The 21,734-nt window shown below is 48.0% G+C and overlaps 1 protein-coding gene across 2 annotated transcripts; it reads left to right on the forward strand.

Annotated features, from left to right (window-relative positions):
- Nucleotides 1–4,202: 4,202 nt before the first annotated feature.
- On the forward strand, nucleotides 4,203–20,906 carry DHRS7C (dehydrogenase/reductase 7C). 2 transcript variants are annotated; one of them, XM_060082484.1, is made up of 6 exons: nucleotides 4,203–4,356; nucleotides 12,119–12,231; nucleotides 14,444–14,657; nucleotides 16,329–16,421; nucleotides 19,532–19,687; nucleotides 20,698–20,906. In XM_060082484.1, exons 1-6 carry the CDS (start codon nucleotides 4,203–4,205, stop codon nucleotides 20,904–20,906), a joined length of 939 nt encoding a protein of 312 aa, XP_059938467.1. The 2 variants fall into 2 exon arrangements, with proteins under 2 accessions (XP_059938467.1, XP_059938468.1); XM_060082485.1 differs by having other exon boundaries at nucleotides 14,447–14,657.
- Nucleotides 20,907–21,734: the final 828 nt, after the last annotated feature.

The following is a 21,734-nucleotide window of genomic DNA, read 5'->3' on the forward strand; positions in this document are numbered from 1 at the left end:
TATATGTATGTGTATACATACACATGTATGTTTATACAAGTATGTGCACACACATTACCTGACTTAGCCCTGGCATCCTTCACCTCTGAATCCTGTCCAGAATCCTAAGGAACGGGTCTTGATATGCATTAAGGAAAGGCAACAAAGAAAACCAACACAGACTAGGAAAAAATTGTCAGAAAGAAGAGAGAAACCGAAACCATCAGGCACAGCAATGGAACAGACCCATTCTGGGTGTTGTCCACATGTCACCTCTTATATTCTAACTCTACACTGTGGTGCAGCGAGGAAGATAATAGCATTAGTATCCTCATTTCCAGGTGATGGCCATGACATTCAGAAGGGTTACATGTGTGCCTGAGGCTGCACACAAGTCAGAAGCAGAACTGAGGTTCAGACTCAGGGCTGTCCAACTTCAAACCCATCATGCTGCCTTTCTGGAGGCGTAGTGGGAGCAAAATTTTTTTCTCCCCTTCTCCCTCCCTAAGTGAGGCTGTCAAAGGGCAGGGCGCTGGGGCATTTTATGGAGGAGTAAAAGGGTTGTAAACGCTGTGGTGTAGCCATGGAGGGAACACTCTTCTCTGATTCACAGATGGATTAGGGCGAGTGCAAGCTACACTCGGCTTGAAACTAGACGTGGTTCCAAGTGTAGCTTCTACTTGGAACCGAGGAGACTGAAGAGGCCCCAGAGGTGAAGGCAGGCTGGGACTAGCTCTGATCTAGACTGTGACTTTCACATCCCAGGTTTCCCAGAATGGTCCCCGACCCCATAAATGCATTCATACTGGTCTTAGTTCTCAATTCTTGGACTAGAAAATACCATTATTTCAGGTGAAGGTTCAGGCATCTTTCTTAAGTGGGGCAGTAAAGTAGACAGGGATTTGGAGCAAGAATCTCTTTGTAGACTAAAGATTGTGTTTGGGTTGGAATAGTCCTTGTCTGTGGCAATTAAGTTGAAAGAAAAGGAAACTCCGACCACCCTTAGTGGATATGAGTTTTTGCAGGTACAACTGAAGCTCCCGTGAGAACTTTGAGTCCAAACTTAATTCTGCTCCAGAGAACCCACGCCCCGTCCTGCCTCTTCCTCATTACTAGGGCCATGGGGCAAAGTTGAAGCTGCCTGACATTATTCAACGAAGCTCTGAGGATCTTGTGGGCTGGTGGCTTCAAGCATCTTCCGGATTTGGCGAGGCTGTCGTCCAAGATCAAGGTGGAGAGAAGGTTGTGCTTTCAAAGTGTCAGATGTATGGAGTTGGGTGGATCATGGACCACCTTGCAGGGTTGCTCATTACAGAACCACTGACAATAAGTTTGAAGGAGAACTGAATCCTCATGGTAACCTTCACACAGACATTCCCGTCAATAGCACCAGTGACTCCACTTTGCTAATACCCTTGAACAACACAGGGGTTAGGGCTGCCAATTTTCTTCTTTTTTAAAAAAAAATTTATTTATTTATTTTTGGCTGCACTGGGTCTTCGTTGCTGCGCGCAGGCTTTCTCTAGTTGCGGCAAGTGGGGTCTACTCTTCGTTGCAGTGCGTGGGCTTCTCATTGCGGTGGCTTCTCTTGTTGCGGAGCATGGGCTCTAGGCGCGCGGGCTTCAGTAGTTGTGGCGTGCAGGCTCAGTAGTTGTGGCTCGTGGGCTCTAGAGCGCAGGCTCAGTAGCTGTGGCGCACAGGCTTAGCTGCTCTGCGGCATGTGGGATCTTCCCGGACCAGGGCTCGAACCCGTGTCCCCTGCATTGGCAGGCAGATTCTTAACCACTGCGCCACCAAGGAAGCCCAGGGCTGCCAATTTTCAGTGGAAAATCCCAACATAATTTCAAAGTTGGCTCTCTGTATGCACGGTTCCACATTCACAGATTCAACTAACTTCGGATCGTGAAGTACTGCAGTATTTATTGAAAATAAGTGGACCCACACAGTTCAAACCCGTGTTGTTCAAGGGTCAACCACATACGTTATCAAAAGTTAGAAAGTAGTCACCTTTAAGGCTGGAAAGAGACGTGATGGGGGGATGTCGGTAATGCTTTGTTTCTTGATGTGGGTGCTGGTTACAGGGATGTGCTCAGTTGGAGATCCAGGAAACTCTACACTTAGGATATATACATACTTCTATATGTATATCATGTGTCATTTAAAAAGTTGGGTGTTTAAAAATGTCCCTGGACATTCTCATTTCCAAGGAAGAAATGCAGTTTCTCTGTCCCCACCTCCAGTGTACTGTTCCTTGCCCTGCCTCCTGGTCCTCACCACACAAAATAGGACATTGTTATGACCTGTCTTCTGGTTTTTGACGGTTTGAGTACTTGAACTGAATTTTGGCTATTTATGTCTCTCCATTTCTTCTTCTTTTTTTTTTTTTTTTTGCAGTACGCAGGCCTCTCACTGTTGTGGCCTCTCCCGTTGCAGAGCACAGGCTCCGGACGCGCAGGTTCAGTGGCCATGGCTCATGGGCCTAGTCGCTCTGCGTCATGTGGGATCTTCCCGGACCGGGGCACGAACCCATGTCCCCTGCATCGGCAGGCAGACTCTCAACCACTGCGCCACCAGGGAAGCCCTTGTTTTTTTAATATAGATGATTTACAATATTGTATTAGTTTCAGGTATACAGCACAGTGATTCAGTTATGGGGTTTTGTTTTGTTTTTTGCAGATTCTATTTCATTATAGGTTGTTACAAGATATCGAACATAATGCCCTGTGCTATGCAGTAAATCCTCGTTGCTTATCTATTTTATGTATGGTAGTTTGTATCTGTTAATCTCATACTCCTAATTTGTCCCTTCCCCCCCTCCTTTGGTAATCACAAGTTTGTTTTCTAGGATTGTAAATCTGTATTGTATATACATTCATTTGTATTATTTTTAAATTCCACATATAAGCGGTATCGTATGGTATGGGTCTTTGACTTATTTCACTAAGCATAATAATCTCTAGGTCCAGCCATGTTGCTGCAAATGGCAATATTTCTCTCTATATATATATCACATCTTCTTAAGTCAGTCGCCTGTTAATGGGCACTTGGTTTATTTCCATGTCTTGGCTATTGTAAATAGTGCTGCTATGAATCTTGGGGTGCATGTATCTTTTTGAACTAGTGTTTTCATTTTTTTCTAGAGATATACCCAGGAGTGGGATTGCTGGATCATATGGCAGCTCTATTTTTAGTTTTTTAATGAACCTCCATACTGTTTTCCATAGTAGCTACTATCTCTCTCCATTTCTAATCCTACTGAGTTTCCTTAAGTAATTAAAATATTTGACATTTGGGATACATTCTTAGTATTCTCAATCACTAAAAATAACAAGAGTGATCTTCTCAGAGTCTGTTGTTGAGATCCAGTATATTATTTTGTTCTCCCAACAGTCCTGCAAGATGAGACTGTTGTGCCCATTTTAGAGATGAGCTAAGGCTCAGAAATGTGGAAGCACTTGACTGAAGAGGAACAGCTCCAAACTGCTCTTTCCCATAGTTCATGTCACACTTCCAAGTGTTTCGTTCTGCAACAGGCTCCATTCTGTTTAACAGATTTTCTGTGCTTTTCACCCCCAACCGGAAAGGGAAGGCCAGATGGCTCACTGTCACACCAGTCTGAGCTACGTGGAAGCTACCTGATAAGAGGGTTATAGGAAGAGAAGGTGAGGGTGTTTGTGCTGAAATCCCAGGTCCTAATCCCTAATGCCCAGCCCCAAACTGCAGAGGACTCTCTAATAGTGAGGCACCCGGGAGAGCTTTAAAAGGCTTGGCAAGAACTCTGAAATCAGACCCGGCCAGCATGTGTTCCTGAATATCAGAAGAGACACTATATTTACCCCGAAAGCCCTTTAGTGCACAGAGGGCTATAAATAGCCATTAGGACCCAAGCAAGTGGCCTTAACACATGGCTTTCCTTCCAAAAATGCAGACACATTTTAATTAAATTTGTAATTAACCTTTGGGAGGGCAGGCCGGATTCCATTTGCTTCTGGAGACACCGTGAGTAATTTTCTCTGCATTGACCATTTGGGGATTAGCGTGCCGGCCAGGTGTTCTAGGAAGCAGCCCTCTGGGAGTCCGCACAGAGCCTGGCTCCCTGGACAGCGGGCTCCGGGCTTGGGGCATGAGTGCGCCCCACAGCCTCAGGCCTCCCCCTGCCCCGTGTCCCGATCAGAGCCTCTTTGCAAAGCGGATTCCTTCTTCCCATTTTCCTCCAGCGCAAGATGGGAGTCCCAGCTCTCCTCATGCTGCCCCTGCTGCTCCTGGGGATCAGCGGCCTCCTCTTCATCTACCAGGAGGTGTCCAACCTGTGGTCCAAGTCAGCCGTGCAAAACAAGGTGGTGGTCATCACTGATGCCATCTCAGGACTGGGCAAGGGTAAGCGAGCTTTGCCCCCTCTCGTGCCCACTCCTGCCGTGAAGGACGAGAGGCAACAGGGTGGCGTGTGGCTGAGCCCGCTGGGCAGGTCGGGGGTGCATCGAGGCTGTGTTCTCTCCCAGCATCTGTCATTAACCAGCATGTGTCTTCTTTCTTGGAGGCTGCAGCTTTCTCGCCTGAGAAATGAGGGGACTGGAATATCTGGGGTTGCAAACTCACAGTCTAAGGGCCAAAATTGGTCTGCAGACATGATTTGTTTTGCCTCCAGGGGGGCTTCTAGAAATTTTGAAATGCAAAGCCCTCAGCCGGGCCAGTGAACTGGTGATGAGGCCAGACTTGGGGGTGGGGTTGAAGTCTTGGCTCCACCACTTAGCTGGTGACGCACTGCTCAGCCTTGGGTTTCTCATCTGAAAGCAAGGATACTAATGCTTTCTGCCTCATAACGCTGTTGTGATGAATCAATGAATTAATAGATGGAAAGCACTTAGAACAGTGCCGGGAACTAGAGTGGGCACCTCTCAAGTGTTAGCAACGGTGATAATTATGCAGAACGTGCAAACGCCAGTGTGCCACACACCCCACTAATCCCTATTGTCTCACACTCGGCCTGATTCTCTCAACCACATCATCTCCTGGCCTTGAAGGCATTTACGTTTGCAACTCCTGAATTAGATGGTCTCAGAGGGCCCTTCTGCTGGTGGCATGTGTGACATAAGAGACAGTCAATGCCCTCAGGTTTTTAAGATTCTCTCTCATCCCTAACAATGGTAGTGCAGCACCATGTGTCACATAATTTGGGTATCATTTTTGCTGTTGTTTTTGTTTTGTTTTGTTTTGTTTTGCGGTAGGCGGGCCTCTCACTGCTGTGGCCTCTCCCGTTGCGGAGCACAGGCTCCGGACGTGCAGGCTCAGCGGCCATGGCTCATGGGCCCAGCCGCTCCGCGGCATGTGGGATCTTCCCGGACCAGGGCACGAACCCGTGTCCCCTGCATTGGCAGGCGGACTCTCAACCACTGCGCCACCAGGGAAGCCCTGTTTATTTATTTTTAAAAGTCTCATTCTATTATAAGCAAACATTGTACAAATCAGGTGCCCAGGAAACATATCTCAGGAGCACAATGGCATTTTCAGAGGAATATGGTCTAGTCTCTGTCATGACTAGCATCACTGCTCTTTTTCACTGTCTCTTACGACTCACCTTAGAAAGAAATGCAAAGCAGAAAAAAATAAAGTCCGAGTATTTAGAAATAACTTGAGAAGCTGGGCGTGGGTGACCTTAAATCAACGCTTAGCCAGGACACGCTGCTGACTACAGCGATTCTGGGTTCAAACTGCTCCGTTTCTCAGGTCCAAGGCAAGAAAAAAGTGAGGGGCACCAAGCGGATGATGTAGGCTACACACAGCCCACAGTATATGCCCAGTCCACAGAACCTGACTGAACTCAGTGGGTAGCTCTGGGCAGCAGCAAGGAGCCCAGTTCCAAGCTGTCTCCTAGGGAAACCAGACAGATAGAGATCAGGACTTCTAACCCTCACCCCAAACCCGCACAATTCGGCCAAGTCAGGGATGGGGTCGCCTTGGACCCACTATGTCTGCAGCAAGAGTGACTCTCAAAATACTTAACCCCTGTACTTGAACTGCTTCAGAGATCACAGAGCCTGCCTGTTTCATCACCTCTAAGATGCATGGTTTTTCCCCTTTCAACGTTTCTGAAATTGAGCTAATTGTCTCTCAGTCAATGGTATCCTACAATTGTCATGGGCCATCCTTGTGCATTTTAATATCTGAAATCAGAAAGCCTCTTGCAGGTGGGTGGCATCTTAGGTTTGAGGAACTATGGAAGTAAGGGCTCCGTGTATTAATATGTTTGCTGAGTGAAAAAGAACAAGCCTGGCATCCACGTGCTTGATACAAGATATAGGTTGTGCTGAGCTGATAAAGAATAAAATAAGAACACCTGCATATTATACCTAATGCCTGGCCTTGGCAGAAAGGACCCATTTGGGAGCGTGGCTTTGGGCTGCACCAAAGCGGTGATGCACCACTGGGGTCCACCTGGCAAAGGTGAGGTGTCAGCAGAGAAGGGGGGGAAATGGGTGATGGTAACAAACACCCATGGCTGCCTCTCCTAAGGAGGTCAAGGCCACGGGTTTGGTCTGGCTCCTGGCCACAGACCCTCACCCTGCCCCAGTGGCCAGCCTGTAAGAGTGCCCGTCATCAGGGACAGCAGAGCCCCAACGTGCTCCTTTGTCAGCAGCGGAACAAGGGACCCAACGGGAATGTCAGCACTTGGGGTCCCTCCTGGCTTCACCACTGACCAGCGGCGGGGTGGTAGGTGACCCCGCTCCGCTCACTGAACCACGTCCCTCGGGTTTGTGAAACACGACCTCCACGAATGCCCACACCCAGCACAGCTGCTGCCGCCACTCAGAATTACAGCCCAAACGCAGGGAGGCTAGGCATTCTCCCTCCACGTGAAGTTTCTTTTAGCGAATTCTGTCATTATAGAAACCACATATATTAAAGAGGATTTTTCAAGAAAAGAGAACCGAAAACACACCCAGAACCCCACCCACTCGGGAACTCTTCATCCTATTTCCTTCCAGTAACTTTATGATGCTGAGATGTATAACCATCAGGGGGCAAGCACACATGCGGGGGGAGGGGTATAGGGAGACAGCCCACCCCGGTCTCTCATGCAGAAGGGAAAGTCTTCCTTTGCATCTTGATTAAAAAAAAAAAAATCAGATAGTCTCATAGCTTTTCTGATTACTATTAGATTATACCAAACCCTTTGGTCACGATAAATTCCCAAACATAGCTTTGATTCAGAAACTGCAGTGCCCAGTCCAATACATTGATAAACGTGTCCGTGTTCATTAAGTTCAAGTTTCCTTCTCCCTTCCCATCCCTGCCCCCAGCGAGGGCAAGTTGCCGGCCAGTTTGCTGCTCTTTCTGACCCTCTGGGGGTGGAGGGGCAGGAAGGAGAGGAGAGAAGGAAGACAGGAAAAATTCTCAGCTGACTGACACTCCTAGAAGCTTGCTTCGAGCTCCACGCCTGGCACACATTTAAAACCGAGTGGATTCTTTCTCTCATGGGCTCTATTGTGGGTCCTTCAGAGGCACCCCCTGGGATATTCACCCGCACTTGTCGCGGGGCAGGTGCACTCCCCTTGCTCAGTTCCCTTGCCAGCCCTGGTTTGGGGCAGTCTGCTGCCCGTATGCCCCGTGTTAGAGTAGTCCCACTGCCCTTCTCAGAGGTCTTCTTGGGCAGAATTCAAGAGCTCCCAGCCAGCTCATGGTTCATCTCTGGTCCAAGTGGTTGTGGTGGATGGCAGGGTCCTTCAGTAAAGAGACCAACCTCTGGGGCAGCCCCAGCTCTCCTCCCTCTGCTCTGGGATAGTTGGCGATGCTCATGAGATTTCCCAGGTGCAACTCAGACATCACTCCGGGCTCCCGGCTGCAGGGAATTCACAGCGTGTGTTCAAATGGTCCATCTCTTCTCTCTAGGATGGACATAAGGGGCAAAAACTCACCTAACAGTGTTCTCTCCACAAACACCCCCTTTCCAAGTCCCCTCTCTCCTCTGCCTTATCCGTTTGCATCCTATTAGGAGTAAAGGGTATTCATGAAACAGGGTTTCAGTAATTTTCTTTGAAAATCTGCATCTTGGACTGTCACTTTGGAATTTTATATCTGATCTTGGAAATCCCAATTTTAAATCTTGTTACATAATCATAGGTGCAATTTAATGACCAATAACACACACAGAGTCAAGTGTTATGGCACTGTGTTAGACACACTGTTTGAATCTTTTTAAAAAAACTTACTATATTGTGACATTTCCATGTCGGTAGACCCATTTCTGCAACATCAGTTTTAAAGACTTTGAAATAACTGATATATAGATACACCATCATCTACCTAACCAACATCTCCAACTCTTTATTATTACAATATTGAGAGAAATAATATTTTAACTATTCCATGCAGACATTCTTAATTATCTCCTTAGAATAAATGCCCATAAATAAAATAACCGGGCCATGCTGACTTCCAAGGATTCTTTTAATTTTTCTTCCAAAAGACTGTAGCAATTTACACTACAACCAGCAGTGAATATGTGATTATTACCAATTTTGTTTTGATTGTCATCTGTTAATTTGCATTTCTTTATTATTGGCATTGAACTTCTATCTTCTGTGTATTAGCTCTTTGTGTTTTTATGAATTGCTTACACATCTCACTAGCCAATTTCTTTATTAGGGCCTTTATTGATTTACAAGAGTTCTTTGTGGATTAAATAAATTAACCCCTTTTCCAACATATGTATTGTAAATAGGTTTCCTCAATTTATCTCCCTCTTAATTTTTATTTATGTTTTCTTCTGTAAGGAAGGATTTTTTTTTTAAGGATAAAAACCTGTAAATAACTTGTATTATTTCTTCCTTCAGTGCTGTGCTTAAAAGCTCTCTCCCCAAAGCAATATATCTCTATTTTCTTCTAGGTCTTTTATGGTTCTTTTTTTTTTTTTTTTAATTTATTTTTGTCTGGGTTGGATCTTTCTTTCTGTGCGAGGGCTTTCTCTAGTTGCAGCAAGAGGGGGCCACTCTTCATCGCAGTGCACGGGCCTCTCTTGTTGCGGAGCACAGGCTCCAGACGCGCAGGCCCAGTAGTTGTGGCTCACGGGCCCAGTTGCTCCGCGGCATGTGGGATCTTCCCAGACCAGGGCTCGAACCCGTGTCCCCTGCACTGGCAGGCAGATTCTCAACCACTGCACCACCAGGGAAGCCCTATGGTTCTATTTTTATGTTTAGTTATTTAATACATTTGGTATATTGTACCTAGATTTTTTCCCTCTCAAATAGTTATCCAGTGGGTCAAAAACCTCTTTTAAATAATATGTTCTTTTCCCGCTGATTCAACGTGCTAACTTTACCATATGCTGAACTCTTATGAATACTCGGCTCTATTTTTTTTTATAAATTTATTTATTTTTTTACTTTTGGCAGCGTTGGGTCTTCATTGCTGTGTGTGGGCTTCCTCTAGTTGTGGCGAGCGGGGGCTACTCTTCATTGTGGCGTGTGGGCTTCTCATTGTGGTGGCTTCTCGTTGCAGAGCACAGGCTCTAGGTGCGTGGGCTTCAGTAGTTGTGCCTCGCAGGCTCTAGAGTGCAGGCTCAGTAGTTGTGGCACATGGGCTTAGTTGCTCCGTGGCATGTGGGATCTTCCCGGACCAGGGCTTGAACCCACGTCCCCTGCATTGGCAGGTGGATTCTTAACCACTGCGCCACCAGGCAAGCCCACTTGGCTCTATTTTTAATCCGTATTTCTATCTATACTGGAAACACTAACAATGCTTTCATCTCTGCCGCTTTGTAATATATTTTAATAACTGATAGTCCACTTCCATTATTGTTTATCAAAATGTTCTTTGGTTTCTTGCATATTTATTATTCCAAGTAAAGTTTGTAAGTTATTCCAAATAAAGTTTAGGATCTGTCTGTCACTTTCCAAGACATGTTGGGATCTTGATTTACTGCATCAAATTCACTTGGAGATGGATTGACATCTGTATTGAATTTTGCCAGTGAGAATCATCAGGGACAGCCCGTTTCTCAATAAAACACCTACATTTAGAGAAATCTTCCATTCTCTATGATCCTAACAATTCAAGGTGCCATTGTTCACACAGTTATTTCTTTTTTATAAATTTTATTTATTTATTTATTTATTTATTTATTTATGGCTGTGTTGGGTCTTTGTTGCTGCGTGCGGGCTTTTCTCTAGTTGCAGCGAGCGGGGGCTACTCTTCGTTGTGGTGCACAGGCTTCTCATTGTGGTGGCTTCTCTTGCTGCAGAGCACGGGCTCTAGGCGCGCGGGCTTCAGTAGTTGTGGCATGCAGGCTCAGTAGTTGTGGCTCGTGGGCTCTAGAGCGCAGGCTCAGTAGTTGTGGCGCACTTAGTGGGCTTAGTTGCTCCGTGGCATGTGGGATCTTCCCAGACTAGGGCTCGAACCCATGTCCCCTGCATTGGCAGACAGATTCTTAACCACTGTGCCACCAGGGAAGCCCCACACAGTTATTTCTTGATTCAAGTTTCCCTCTGTCAGCAGAACTGACCACAGCTTCCCCCGACCACATCTGTTTCTAGACCTCACTGAGACCTCCCCTCCCTAGAGCCTTCTCCTTTCCTTCTCCATCAGCCCCTCCTGCCTTCACTTCTGCTCCCATCTGGCTTAGACTGAATGGTCCAGCACATCAATTGCTCCCTCTCCAATACCACAATTCCCCTGCCCACAATGCCCACTTATCAAACCCCTGCCAACTGTCCTGTCCAGCTGGCCCCCTTCTCTCCACCTGCTCCAGCTGTTGTGACTTGCAGGAGAAAATCACACAAACATAAGATCATTTAGAGCCATGGCACACAGGATTTCCAGCCCCTAGTGGGCACCCAGTGCTGCCCAACTACCCTTTGGCATCCCCAGGCAGCCCGGGTCACCAATGCTTGGTGTAAAAATGGGACAGTAATAGCTACTCCCCTGTAGTCGGTGTTGTTGGTACCCCTCCTAGATTCCTGTACCTGGCCGGTTCATTCATCCCCAGGTCCTAGGAGTGTTGGTGGCCATGGCTCATAGACTTGCCCTCTGCCAGTGGACACCCTTTGTACCCACCCCCGGAGGGAGCAGCACACCATCAGTGACTGGCTGACACACGTGTACGAAAGACAGTCCCCTTGCATCCAGGTGGGACAGTCTTGCAGCTGGGTTTACAGTCCAGAGCCTTCCTTGGGTCCAGCCAAAGCTAGACTTTATCCTTCCCCTTCACCTACCCCATGCCCTTACTCCCTGACAGATTTTCTCTGAAGAGCACTCCCTGAATTAATCCTGGCCACCGGAATCCCTGTCTTAGATTCTGCTTTTAGGGAACCCAACCTAAGAAACTGCTGCATGGGATGACTGTGAGAATTAAGTGAGGTAATACATGTAAATCCCTTTGAATAGCTACTCAAGCAAGTAAACGGTCAAAATCTGTTAGCTTTTATTGTTCTTAAATATCATTGTTATTGCCACATAAGAATACTTGTATCTACCAACTACTTCCCGGTTAAGAACACTGGGTGAGGGACTTCCCTGGCAGGCCAGTGGTTAAGACTCCACACTTCCACCGTAGGGGGCACAGATTCAATCCCTGGTTGGGGAACTAAGATCTTGCATGCCGTGCGGTATGGCCAAAAAATAATAATAATAAAGAACACCGGGACATTTGGTGAGTCAGAAATTCGTCCAGAGTAAAACTTACTAGACAGCAGGCAGGTTTCCTTTCTTAATAAAAAGAACCCTGGCTGGAGTATCGACCCACAGAGAAAATGTGGAGGAAACTAGTGACATTTGGTCTGAAAAAACATGGCAGCTGTCTCCAATATCTTCAGATTGAGATATATTTGGAGCTGTGCTCCTGGGGGTCTTGTTTGATGGAGTCATCTTTCTGTCCAGTTTAAGAAAGAATGTCCTAATAATCAGAACTACCCAATGGAGGAGGGGTTATTTCACACCCCTGTGAGGTGCCCTTCACAGGAGGCAACCATGCTGAGGCTGGAAACAAGAAGAAATTCCAGAGGAAGTTGAATGCAATGACCTCTAAAGGAACTCATGGCTCTAAGGCTTTTGAATTCTTTGAACCCTTGAATTTGTAAGAAGGAGGGGCTCCCCATCAGTGGTTTCACCCACAGCGTGTCCTGTCCTCCTTCCTTCTTCCCCTCAGAGTGTGCTCGGGTGTTCCATACCAGCGGGGCCAGGCTGGTGCTGTGCGGAAAGAACTGGGAGAGGCTTCAGAGTCTATATGATGCCCTGATCAGTGTGGCTGACCCCAGCAAGGTAAGGCCTTCTGGCAGCCGGCATGGGCAACCCCTGGACACCCTTAGCCTTCGTTGCTTGTTACAGAGCAGCTCTTTCGGTGAAATTTGGGTGAAATTTTGCTTTGGGGAAATGTAATTTTCTTAATGTATTTTTTAAATTTAAATTTAATTTATTTTTGGCTGCATTGGGTCTTCATTTCTGCACGGGCTTTCTCTAGTTGCAGCGAGCGGGGGCTACTCTTCATTGCAGTGCGTGGGCTTCTCATTGCAGTGGCTTCTCTTGTTGCAGAGTACGGGCTCTAGGTGTGCAGGCTTCAGGAGTTGTGGCTCGCGGGCTCTAGAGCGCAGGCTCAGTAGTTGTGGCGCAGGGGCTTAGTTGCTCCGAGGCACGTGGGATCCTCCTGGATCGGGGCATTGAACCCATGTCCCCTGCATTGGCAGGCAGATTCTTAACCACTGTGCCACCAGGGAAGTCCTGGGGAAACGTAATCTTGACACAGGTAAGTCTGCCAACTTGGGGGTTGGCTCATTTTGACCCCTCATCGTGCCTCTAGCCTCTGAGCCTCCTCCCACCCATTCTATTTAAGTCAGACTCAAAGAGGATCCAGAAAATATGGCATGTCACAGATATGGGCTCTGTTTATAAACACTCATGGCTGATTTTTAAAATAATACTTCAAATAATATTTCCTTCAAAGAGGGAGTTCCCTGGCAGTCCGGTGGTTAGGACTTGGCGCTTTCACTGCCATGGCCCAGGTTCAATCCCTGGTCAGGGAACTAAGATCCCGCAAGACAAAAAAAAAAAAAATTTCCTTCAAAGAAATCAGGGAAGTGAAGTCCCCTTCCATGAAGTTACACAGGAGGTGAACACATTTCAATGCAGCTGGGGTTTTCAAAGCATTTCTGGAGCATTGTTTAAGAAATTGCTTTCAGGGGCTTCCCTGGTGGCGCAGTGGTTAAGAATCCTCCTGCCGATGCAGGGGACACGGGTTCGAGCCCTGGTCCGGGAAGATCCCACATGCCGCGGAGCAAATAAGCCCCTGTGCCACAACTACTGAGCCCGCGTGCCATAACTACTGAAGCCCGCATGCCTAGAGCCGGTGCTCCGCAACAAGAGAAGCCAAGGCAATGAGAAGCCCATGCACCACAACGAAGAGTAGCCCCCGCTCGCCGCAACTAGAGAAAGACTGTGCGCAGCAACGAAGACCCAACGCAACCAAAAATAAATAAATAAATGACTTTATTTGAAAAAAAGAAAAAGACATTGCCTTCAGAGAGTTCTCTTCAGGATTTTTTTTTTTTGATCTTTTCCCTTGATGTTGAGTTTGATTTTGGAACTAGTCAAAAATCATTCAGAACTAACTCTGGTATTTGAGGAGATGGAGCAACCAGGATAACACAACATACTCCAAGGTATGTTTCTTGGGATCTTATTAGGTATTGGTTATTAAGTAGTAAAAACGAGGTTCTGAAGTCAACTGTGTGGGAAATACTGAGTTAGGCCAAGCTTGTCTGACTAATTTCTTTACTGCAGGACTTTTCAGGGCCTTTGCTATGCAAATGTGCATTGTGTTATCTCCAAGAAGAACATATGATAGTCTGCATCTCCTAAGCAAATTTGACCAGGGAAACTTTTTTTAAGGCCATATCAGGGCTAGTGTTTGTCAAACACAGGGATTGCATTCATCATATGGTAACATCAATTTTTCCATCTGTATCCCTTCGAATCCATGAGAATCTTGACGATATCAAATGTTTAGGGCTGAACACAAATGCCTGGCACATAGATGGTGCTCCAAAAAAATTATGCTGACTGTATGATTTTGGCCAAAAATTAAATGTGGCTACAAAGTACTGGGAAGATTCTCTTGTGGCTTGGAAGCCAGTTTGAAAGAATTCCCAAAAAGGAGCTCAGAAGTGTTACAAGAAATGACATCACCAGCAGAATCAATGCATGGCCTCCACTTGGATTTCTCAGGTCTGGCCCCTTGACCAGAAGTTCAGACTTATGACTGCATGTTTGCATGTTGGGAATGTTGTTGTTGCTCTGGTCCCCAAGGATGCATCTTCTCCATCAATTTCCTTCCTCCCAGAGCCATCTCTGCTTCTTCCTCATTTGTTTGTAGTCATTCCATGAGCTCTGAGTTTCAAAAGGGGCAGCTCTTAGACTGAAGGGTCCCAAGGTCTGAGGGGATGTACCCACATGTGCCTTGACTCTCTCATTGGTCCAGCAGACATTCACCCCAAAGCTGGTCCTCTTGGATCTCTCGGACATCAGCTGTGTCCAGGATGTGGCCAAAGAGGTCCTGAATTGCTATGGCTGTGTGGACATCCTCATCAACAATGCCAGCATGAAGGTGAAGGGGCCTGCCCATAAGATTTCTCTGGAACTCGACAAAAAGATCATGGATGCCAATTACTTTGGACCCATCACACTGACCAAAGGTCTCGTGAGTTTGACCTTCCCACTGGCTGCTAGAGAGGGCTCTGTTATATTTCCAGACAGTCACCCAATTCTGGATGGAGCCTCAGCCCCTCTTTCAGAAAAATCCCTGCTTATTTGGTGAAAGCTTTCAGCATCTGACTGTACATGTTGATGAAAGAAAAGGGATTGTGAAAGTCTCTGACTGGTATATTCCAACCTGCCTCTCCATTAAGCCCCCTCCCCACACCCTGCCCTTTTCTCCTCTTTTCTTACTCTTATCCATGGCTCCCCTCCAATCCCATTCCACATCTCTGGACCATTGTCTTCATCCCCTGCAAATCTTTTACTATAACGACCCTGTGGTTGATCTGCTCCTAATGATAACAGTTGGTCCAAGGTTGAGAAAGAGTTGATCTGCAAGAGACCCAGAATACTGTCGATCCCTTTGCAGAAACAGGAAGGCAGGAGGATGTCTTCCTTTTAAAGATAAAATGGTGGTTCCTGTGTGGAGATTTCTAAGGGTCAAGTTCAAATGCAGATCTGAAGCTGGGGTTAGGGGTGTTGCTAGAGATGACATGGAATAGAACCAAGAGTTGGAAGCCCTCCTCCCACCCCAAATAAAGCTTATCAAAGCAGAAGCACAAAAGGGAGAATATAAGCATGGAGAACGTCTACACGTAGGGAGCAGTGTGTTTGGCAAAGGCTGAGAAAGCATGATCTTAGAGCTGCCTTCTCTAGGGCCAGAATCTCCATGATAACGGGACTCTGAGAGCTGTGACAGCTGGAGGGAAAGAAGTACTGGGAGCAGAAAGATGACTCCCCAGAGCTTCTAAGATGATGCCCAGAGATTACAGTTTCCTCCAGCCCAGTCGCTGTGGACACACCAAGCAGGCCAGCCAAGGTGTGTCCTTCACTCAACCTCTGAGAGCTCAGGTTCCCTGGCACCACGGTGAGGAATGCAAACTTAAGTCTTCTGATATTTTTTGCCATCTCCCTATTCAATCTGTGCTATTATTACTCCATATCTTTTTCTAAATTTCCTCATTTGTAAATTAATTCAATTCAGGAGGAAATCTTTACCATAAATTAAAAACCCCTTTCCCTCTCCATCAATACAAGAAAACCTGAAATCAGAACAAAGCAGTAAGTTCTCCCAAGACAAAGGGCTGAGGTCTTTCTTCTCTTTTTTTAAAAAAGATTAGCACATGCAAGAGAATTATTAAAGACCCATTGGAACCAACTTTCCTACTGGAAGCAATAGGACAATTGAAAAGGGATTACCTTTCTCACTATTGAAATCAGTGTCACTCCATGCACATGGATGGGTCATTTAAAATCACCCAGAGACTCCCCTGGGGGTCCAGTGGTTAGGACTCTGCACTCCCACTGAAGGGGGCCTGGGTTCCATCCCTGGTCAGGGAACTAAGATCCTGCATGCCACATGCAGTGAGACCAAAAAAATTAAATAATAAAATAAAATAAAATAACCCAGCAATTCCCCAGTCGAGCCCAGCCCACTCTTAGGAAACACTGGATAAGTGGTAACCAGGGTCCATTCCATCTGTGTCCCACTGTAATCTAACTGTCAGGGAGGTAGAGGAGCCCTCCGTGATGAGGGGAAGGGCTCTGCCTGATGTTGCCTGACTCAGTCTCAGGTTTGTAACCGTGACTCTTTGTCCTGTGCTTTCCAGCCCTGCTCCCCAACATGATTTCCCGGAGGACCGGACAAATTGTTTTAGTGAATAACATCCAAGGGAAGCTTGGAATCCCATTCCGTACAGCCTGTAAGTTGCTAAGACAAACATGTTTTGTCCTATGTTATGTGTCTTTTTTGTGTGTGTGTGGTATGCGGGCCTCTCAGTGTTGTGGCCTCTCCTGTTGCGGAGCACAGGCTCCGAACGTGCAGCCTCAGCAGCCACGGCTCACAGGCCCAGCCGCTCCGCGGCACGTGGGATCTTCCCGGACCGGGGCACGAACCCGTGTCCCCTGCATTGGCAGGCGGACTCTCAACCACTGCGCCACCAGGGAAGCCCTGTTATGTGTCTTATAAGACAAGAGATGTGTGTCTAGGACTAGGCATAGGGTTATACTGGGGAAGAGGGTCCAGAGATGAAAGCATCTGTTGGCTTTTCTTTCATCCCTTCAGCTCCTATTTTTGACCATCTACAGCGCACAGGTGACTATGGGAGATAAAGATAAGCCCTCCCCTCAGCCCCCAGAAGCTCACGTCTCACAGGCGGTCAGGGCATGTCCTGGCTGGACACAATCAATGCCAGATCAAGGGCACGCTCCTGACATGGGTGCACAGCCCCAGCTCAGATGCCCCCTTCTCTGTAAAGATGCCCCTCGAGAGACAGGAACAATTACAACTGGGAAAGAAAGGAGGGGTGCACATCCCTAAAGGGGAGAGGGATGGAGAGGGTCTGAGGAAGGAGGAAGCAGAAAAGGAAAGGGACACAATTCCAGGGGAGGTGAGAGAGAGAATTCCAAAGGTGAGACTCCTCTAAAAAGTCCAAGGAGGAGAGGGACTTCTCGGTCTATGTTCCTGGGACCCAACTGGGAGAATTCTGGAGACATTCCCACCTCCCGTGAGGTAGGATGTGGGAGGGTGGGGGAACATGTCTCATACATTTCCTTATGGCCCAAAGTACCATGCACGAAACCGGAGCTGGGTAAGCAAGTGTCTGGTGGGTAGAAAGGTGAGAGGGAGAGAGGAATGAAGAAAGGGGGGTGGGGTAGCCTGACGTAGTCTTCTGGGGCCACCACAACAAAATACCCCAGGGACTTCCCTGGTGGCACCGTGGTTAAGACTCCCTGCTCCCAATGCAGGGGGCCCGGGTTCAATCCCTGGTCAGGGAACTAGATCCCACATGCATGACACAACTAAGGGTTCGCAGGCCACAACTAAGGAGTCGGTGAGCCGCAATTAAGGAGCCCACCTGCCACAACTAAGACCTGGTGCAACCAAATAAATAAATAAATATTAAAAAAAAAAGCCAGGTGGCTTAAACAACAGAAATGTATTTTCTCACAGCTCTGCAAGCTGGAAGTCAAAGATCAAAGTGTGGGCAGGCTTGATGTTTCCCGAGGCCTCTCTCCATGGCTTGCTAATGGCCTGCTCCCCGGGTCCTCACATGGTCTTTGTGTGTGGGCACCCCTGCCATCTCCTGCTCTTCTTATAAGGACACCAGTCCGTTGGATTAGGGCACCACCGTAACAGCCTCATTTTAACTTAATTATCTTTAAAAGGCCCTTATCTCAAAATACGGCCACAATCTGAGATACTGGGGTTAGGACTTCAACATATGAATTTGGGGGTGGGATACAATTCAGCCCATCATATCCCCCTAATAGTGTTTCACTTTCCTTTTCTCGATTGCATTAGTTAGGCCAAGCCGACGGTGCTGTAAAAACCTTTATTCCTCCTCCATATAACTGTCTAAATGGCATGGCCCAGCTCAGCGGGCATCACTGTTCCTCACGGTCACTCGGGGGCCCAGAGTCGTGCCAAGTCACAGCTTTGCCATCATTTTCCACGTGGTCAAAGCTAGTTCCCACCCCACATGGGTTCCTGCTGGCAAGAAGAGGGCGTCGTGCCCATACAGCACTGCTCACATCCTGTTGTCGAGAAGCCAGTCACATGCTTACCCCCTTGCTGCAAGGGATGCTGGAAATTGCAGTCTGCCTGTGGGCCCAGGATAGGGAGAGGAATACATCTGGGTCTTCACAGGGCAGTCTTTGCCACATACCTCATTCCGTCTCTGACCCAGCCCATCTAGAACCTCACCACTATTCCTCCTACTCACAAACATACTTGTCATTTTCAGCAGGTGGATTACTTTCCACTTGCTCGCTGCCTTCGTTCATTTAACAAACAGCAATCGAATGCCTAGAACCAGGTGCTGGGGACACAGACAGCAGTGACATGATACAATGTGGCGTGGGCAAAACAACTGGCCCTTTGGCCTCCAACTAACAGGGAACCCAATGTACTGCTTTCCTTGGAACATTTCTTTTTCTTTTTTTAAAATTTATTTATTTAGTTTTGGTTGCATTGGGTCTTCATTGCTGCCCACGGGCTTTCTCTAGTTGCGGAGAGCGGGGGCTACTCCTGGTTGTGATGCATGGGCTTCTCACTGCGTGGGCTTCAGTAGTTGTGGCTCGTGGGCTCTAGAGTGCAGGCTCAGTAGTTGTGGCGCATGGGCTTAGTTGTTCCAAGGCACGTGGGATCTTCCCGGACCAGGGCTCGAACCCGTGTCCCCTGAATTGGCAGGCAGATTCTTAACCACTGTGCCACCAGGGAAGTCCTAGCTCCTGCATTCTTAACCCTGATGGCTTCAGGACCTTGGAGAAATCACTCCCTCAGGGAATCAGCCTTCCTGGCTGAAATGTTTTATATACATTTTCTCACTTGGATAGGGTGATATTATCCCCACTTTATTTATTTATTTATTTAGCCCATTTTATTGATTTTTAATTTTACTGAAGTATAGCTGATTTACAACATTGTGTTAGTTTCTGCTGTACTGAAAAGTGACTCAGTTACACATATACATCCTCTTTTTCATATTATTTTCCATTATGGTTTATCACAGGATATTGAATATAGTTCCCTGTGTATTATGCCCATTTTAAAGATAAGAAAACTGAGCCTCTTCAGGTAAAAATGAGTCACTTGCCCAAAGTCACACAGGGGTCCAGTGGCTAAGTTGGATTCCGTCTCATCTCTGCATCTGTCCACTGCTTCACAAGGGCTCTCTGTCCTCAACTATGAAGTGAGGGGCAGGTGACTTGAGGCCTCTCCCAACGGAGCTCGCAGGGATGTGTGTCCCCAAGGCCCCTCCTGGGAAGCACAGCAGGACCCACGCCCACCCCCAGCTGGTTTCTCTTCCAGATGCCGCCGCCAAGCACGCGGTGCTCGGCTTCTTCGACTGCCTGCGGGCCGAGGTGGAGGAATACGACGTCACCGTCAGCACCGTGAGCCCCTCTTTCATCCGCTCCTACCACGTTCATCCAGGCCAAGGAAACTGGGAGGGCTCCATCCGGAAATGTGAGCTTTTGGAGCGAAGCCTGAGGGACAGGGGCTGCGGAGGGCTCTGGGGGAGGGGGGGTCCAGGGGGGTGTTCCTGAAGCATGAGACTGGGGACGGTGAGGCCCCTGCACCCAGCTAACAGTGGGGAGGGACCCCAAAACTCAGGTCCTGAGGCACCAGGTAGATGGAATCCTAACCTGCAATCAGCAGACCGAAGCCACGTTGGGCTCCGTCAGTCACAGGCTCTGTGACCTTGGCCACTGGGACTGCCCGCCTCTGGGCCTCAGTTTCCCATGTGGAATAGCCAGGATTTGGTCTTCGAGAACTTCCTGTTCCCCTTGCCCTAGAAGGCAGCACAGAGAAACTCAGAGTCTGGCCCCAACTGCCTGCATATGAAGTTCGCCTCAGTCACATATTAAGCAACTCCCTTCATCTCTCTGCCTCTGTTTCCCCTTTGGGAAAATGAGGGCTAATGGTAATACCTAACTTGTAGATTCACAGGGAAGACGGAAAGTTCCAGCTCATAGAGGGGTTGGAGCAGCGATCAGCACATCCTGAGTGGTCTGTAAATGCACCTATGATCAGTATTCTAGAATGCTCTACACAGAGCAGCTACCCCCTGCCCGAGGCTCTATCTACATTAGGGAATCAAGATGAATCAAGACGTGGGCAAGAGGTTCCAGGAGGCTCTGGACACACACAGCTTCGCAACAACTGTAAACAACAGCCCCTTCATACATCCGGCACTTTCCTATCTTCTAAGCTCTTTCTCATCCCCTCCGACGGCTCATAACCATCCTGGGATGTTAACGGGGCAGAAAACTGTGCCTACGTTACAGATGTGGTAGCTGAGGCGCAGCGAGTAAAGTGCATCCCCAGGGCGCACGGCCAGCAGACGGCAGAGTTGGTCCCGAGACTGGGAATCCAGAAGCGCACACCCGTCCCCACCCTCGGGGTGGGGGTGGGGGCTCTGACCACACCCCTCCTCCCGAGGCTATAAGCCCTGCCCCCTCCTGGGGGCTTTTCAGTCTTTTTCAGGAGACTGACCTACGGTGTGCACCCCGTGGACGTGGCGGAGGAGGTGATGCGCACGGTGAGACGCAAGAAGCAAGAGGTCTTCCTGGCCAACCCCATCCCCAAGGCCGCCGTGTACCTCCGCACCTTCTTCCCTGAGGTTTTTTTTGCCGTGGTGGCCTGTGGGGTGAAGGAGAAACTCAACGTCCCAGAGGAGGGTTAACTGCAGGGGGCCAAAGGGGTCACCCCGCGGGGAATAAAGGCTTCACGGGCAGTTGCGGGATCCTCTATTCTCTCAGCACTTGGGGCCCCAAACAATTCCCCAACCTGCGCACCAGCTGTGGGAGATGTGCACCGTCCCAGTGAGGATGGCCTGGCGTTCAGCCCGGTCGCCCTGGGCCCCTGGGTGTCTCCCACGTGACTTTCCCAGGACTCACTTCCAGAAGCTTCTAGACCCTATAGAGTGACAGCCCGGCAGAAAAACAGGAACCATAACGGGTCCAACTCCCAAATACTCGCACTCCCACTGTGGTCATCAGCCTGCCCAGGACCTCAGAAAACCACCTCCATTTTACACAAGGGTGACCTGCCCACTCTGCCCCCAACCACAAAAGCTGAACTTGGCAACTCCTTAGGGCAGCGCTGTGAAACTGAACTTTCTTGAATGAGGGAAATAGTCTATCATCTGCAGTGTCCAGTATGGCAACCACTAGCCACATATGGCTGTTGAATACCTGAAATGTGGCCTGTGCAACAAACAGAATTTTCAATTTTATTTAATTTGAATTAATTTAACTTTAAATAGTTGCATTGGGCCAGCGGTTCCCAGGCTGGCAACACAGCAGAGCTGTAATCCTCGGTCCTGGCAGAATCAGCCCTTTCCCTGGATTTAATTGGTCCAAAGAGGAGCCCAGGCACAGCTGCTTAAGGTGCAACAAATCTTGAGAACTTCTGCCCCGGGGCATCCAGCTCATTCAAGCCTCTTACATTCTCAAAGCAAAATTCATTTAAAACTGCCATCCTTGTTGTTGGTGGGTGTTTCTGTTAGTGT

This window comes from Mesoplodon densirostris, chromosome 18 (genome assembly GCF_025265405.1).
Source record: "Mesoplodon densirostris isolate mMesDen1 chromosome 18, mMesDen1 primary haplotype, whole genome shotgun sequence".
Taxonomy (NCBI): Eukaryota; Metazoa; Chordata; class Mammalia; order Artiodactyla; family Ziphiidae; genus Mesoplodon; species Mesoplodon densirostris.

What these genes read in the sequence shown, in the direction of transcription:
- DHRS7C (XM_060082484.1), top strand. Translation starts at nt 4,203, where the DNA reads ATGGGAGTCCCAGCTCTCCTCATGCTGCCCCTGCTGCTCCTGGGGATC. An exon ending in GTGTGGCTGACCCCAGCAAG is followed by an intron (nt 12,232 to 14,443) that starts GTAAGGCCTTCT and finishes TCATTGGTCCAG; the next exon opens with CAGACATTCACCCCAAAGCT. An exon ending in GGAGGGCTCCATCCGGAAAT is followed by an intron (nt 19,688 to 20,697) that starts GTGAGCTTTTGG and finishes GGGGCTTTTCAG; the next exon opens with TCTTTTTCAGGAGACTGACC.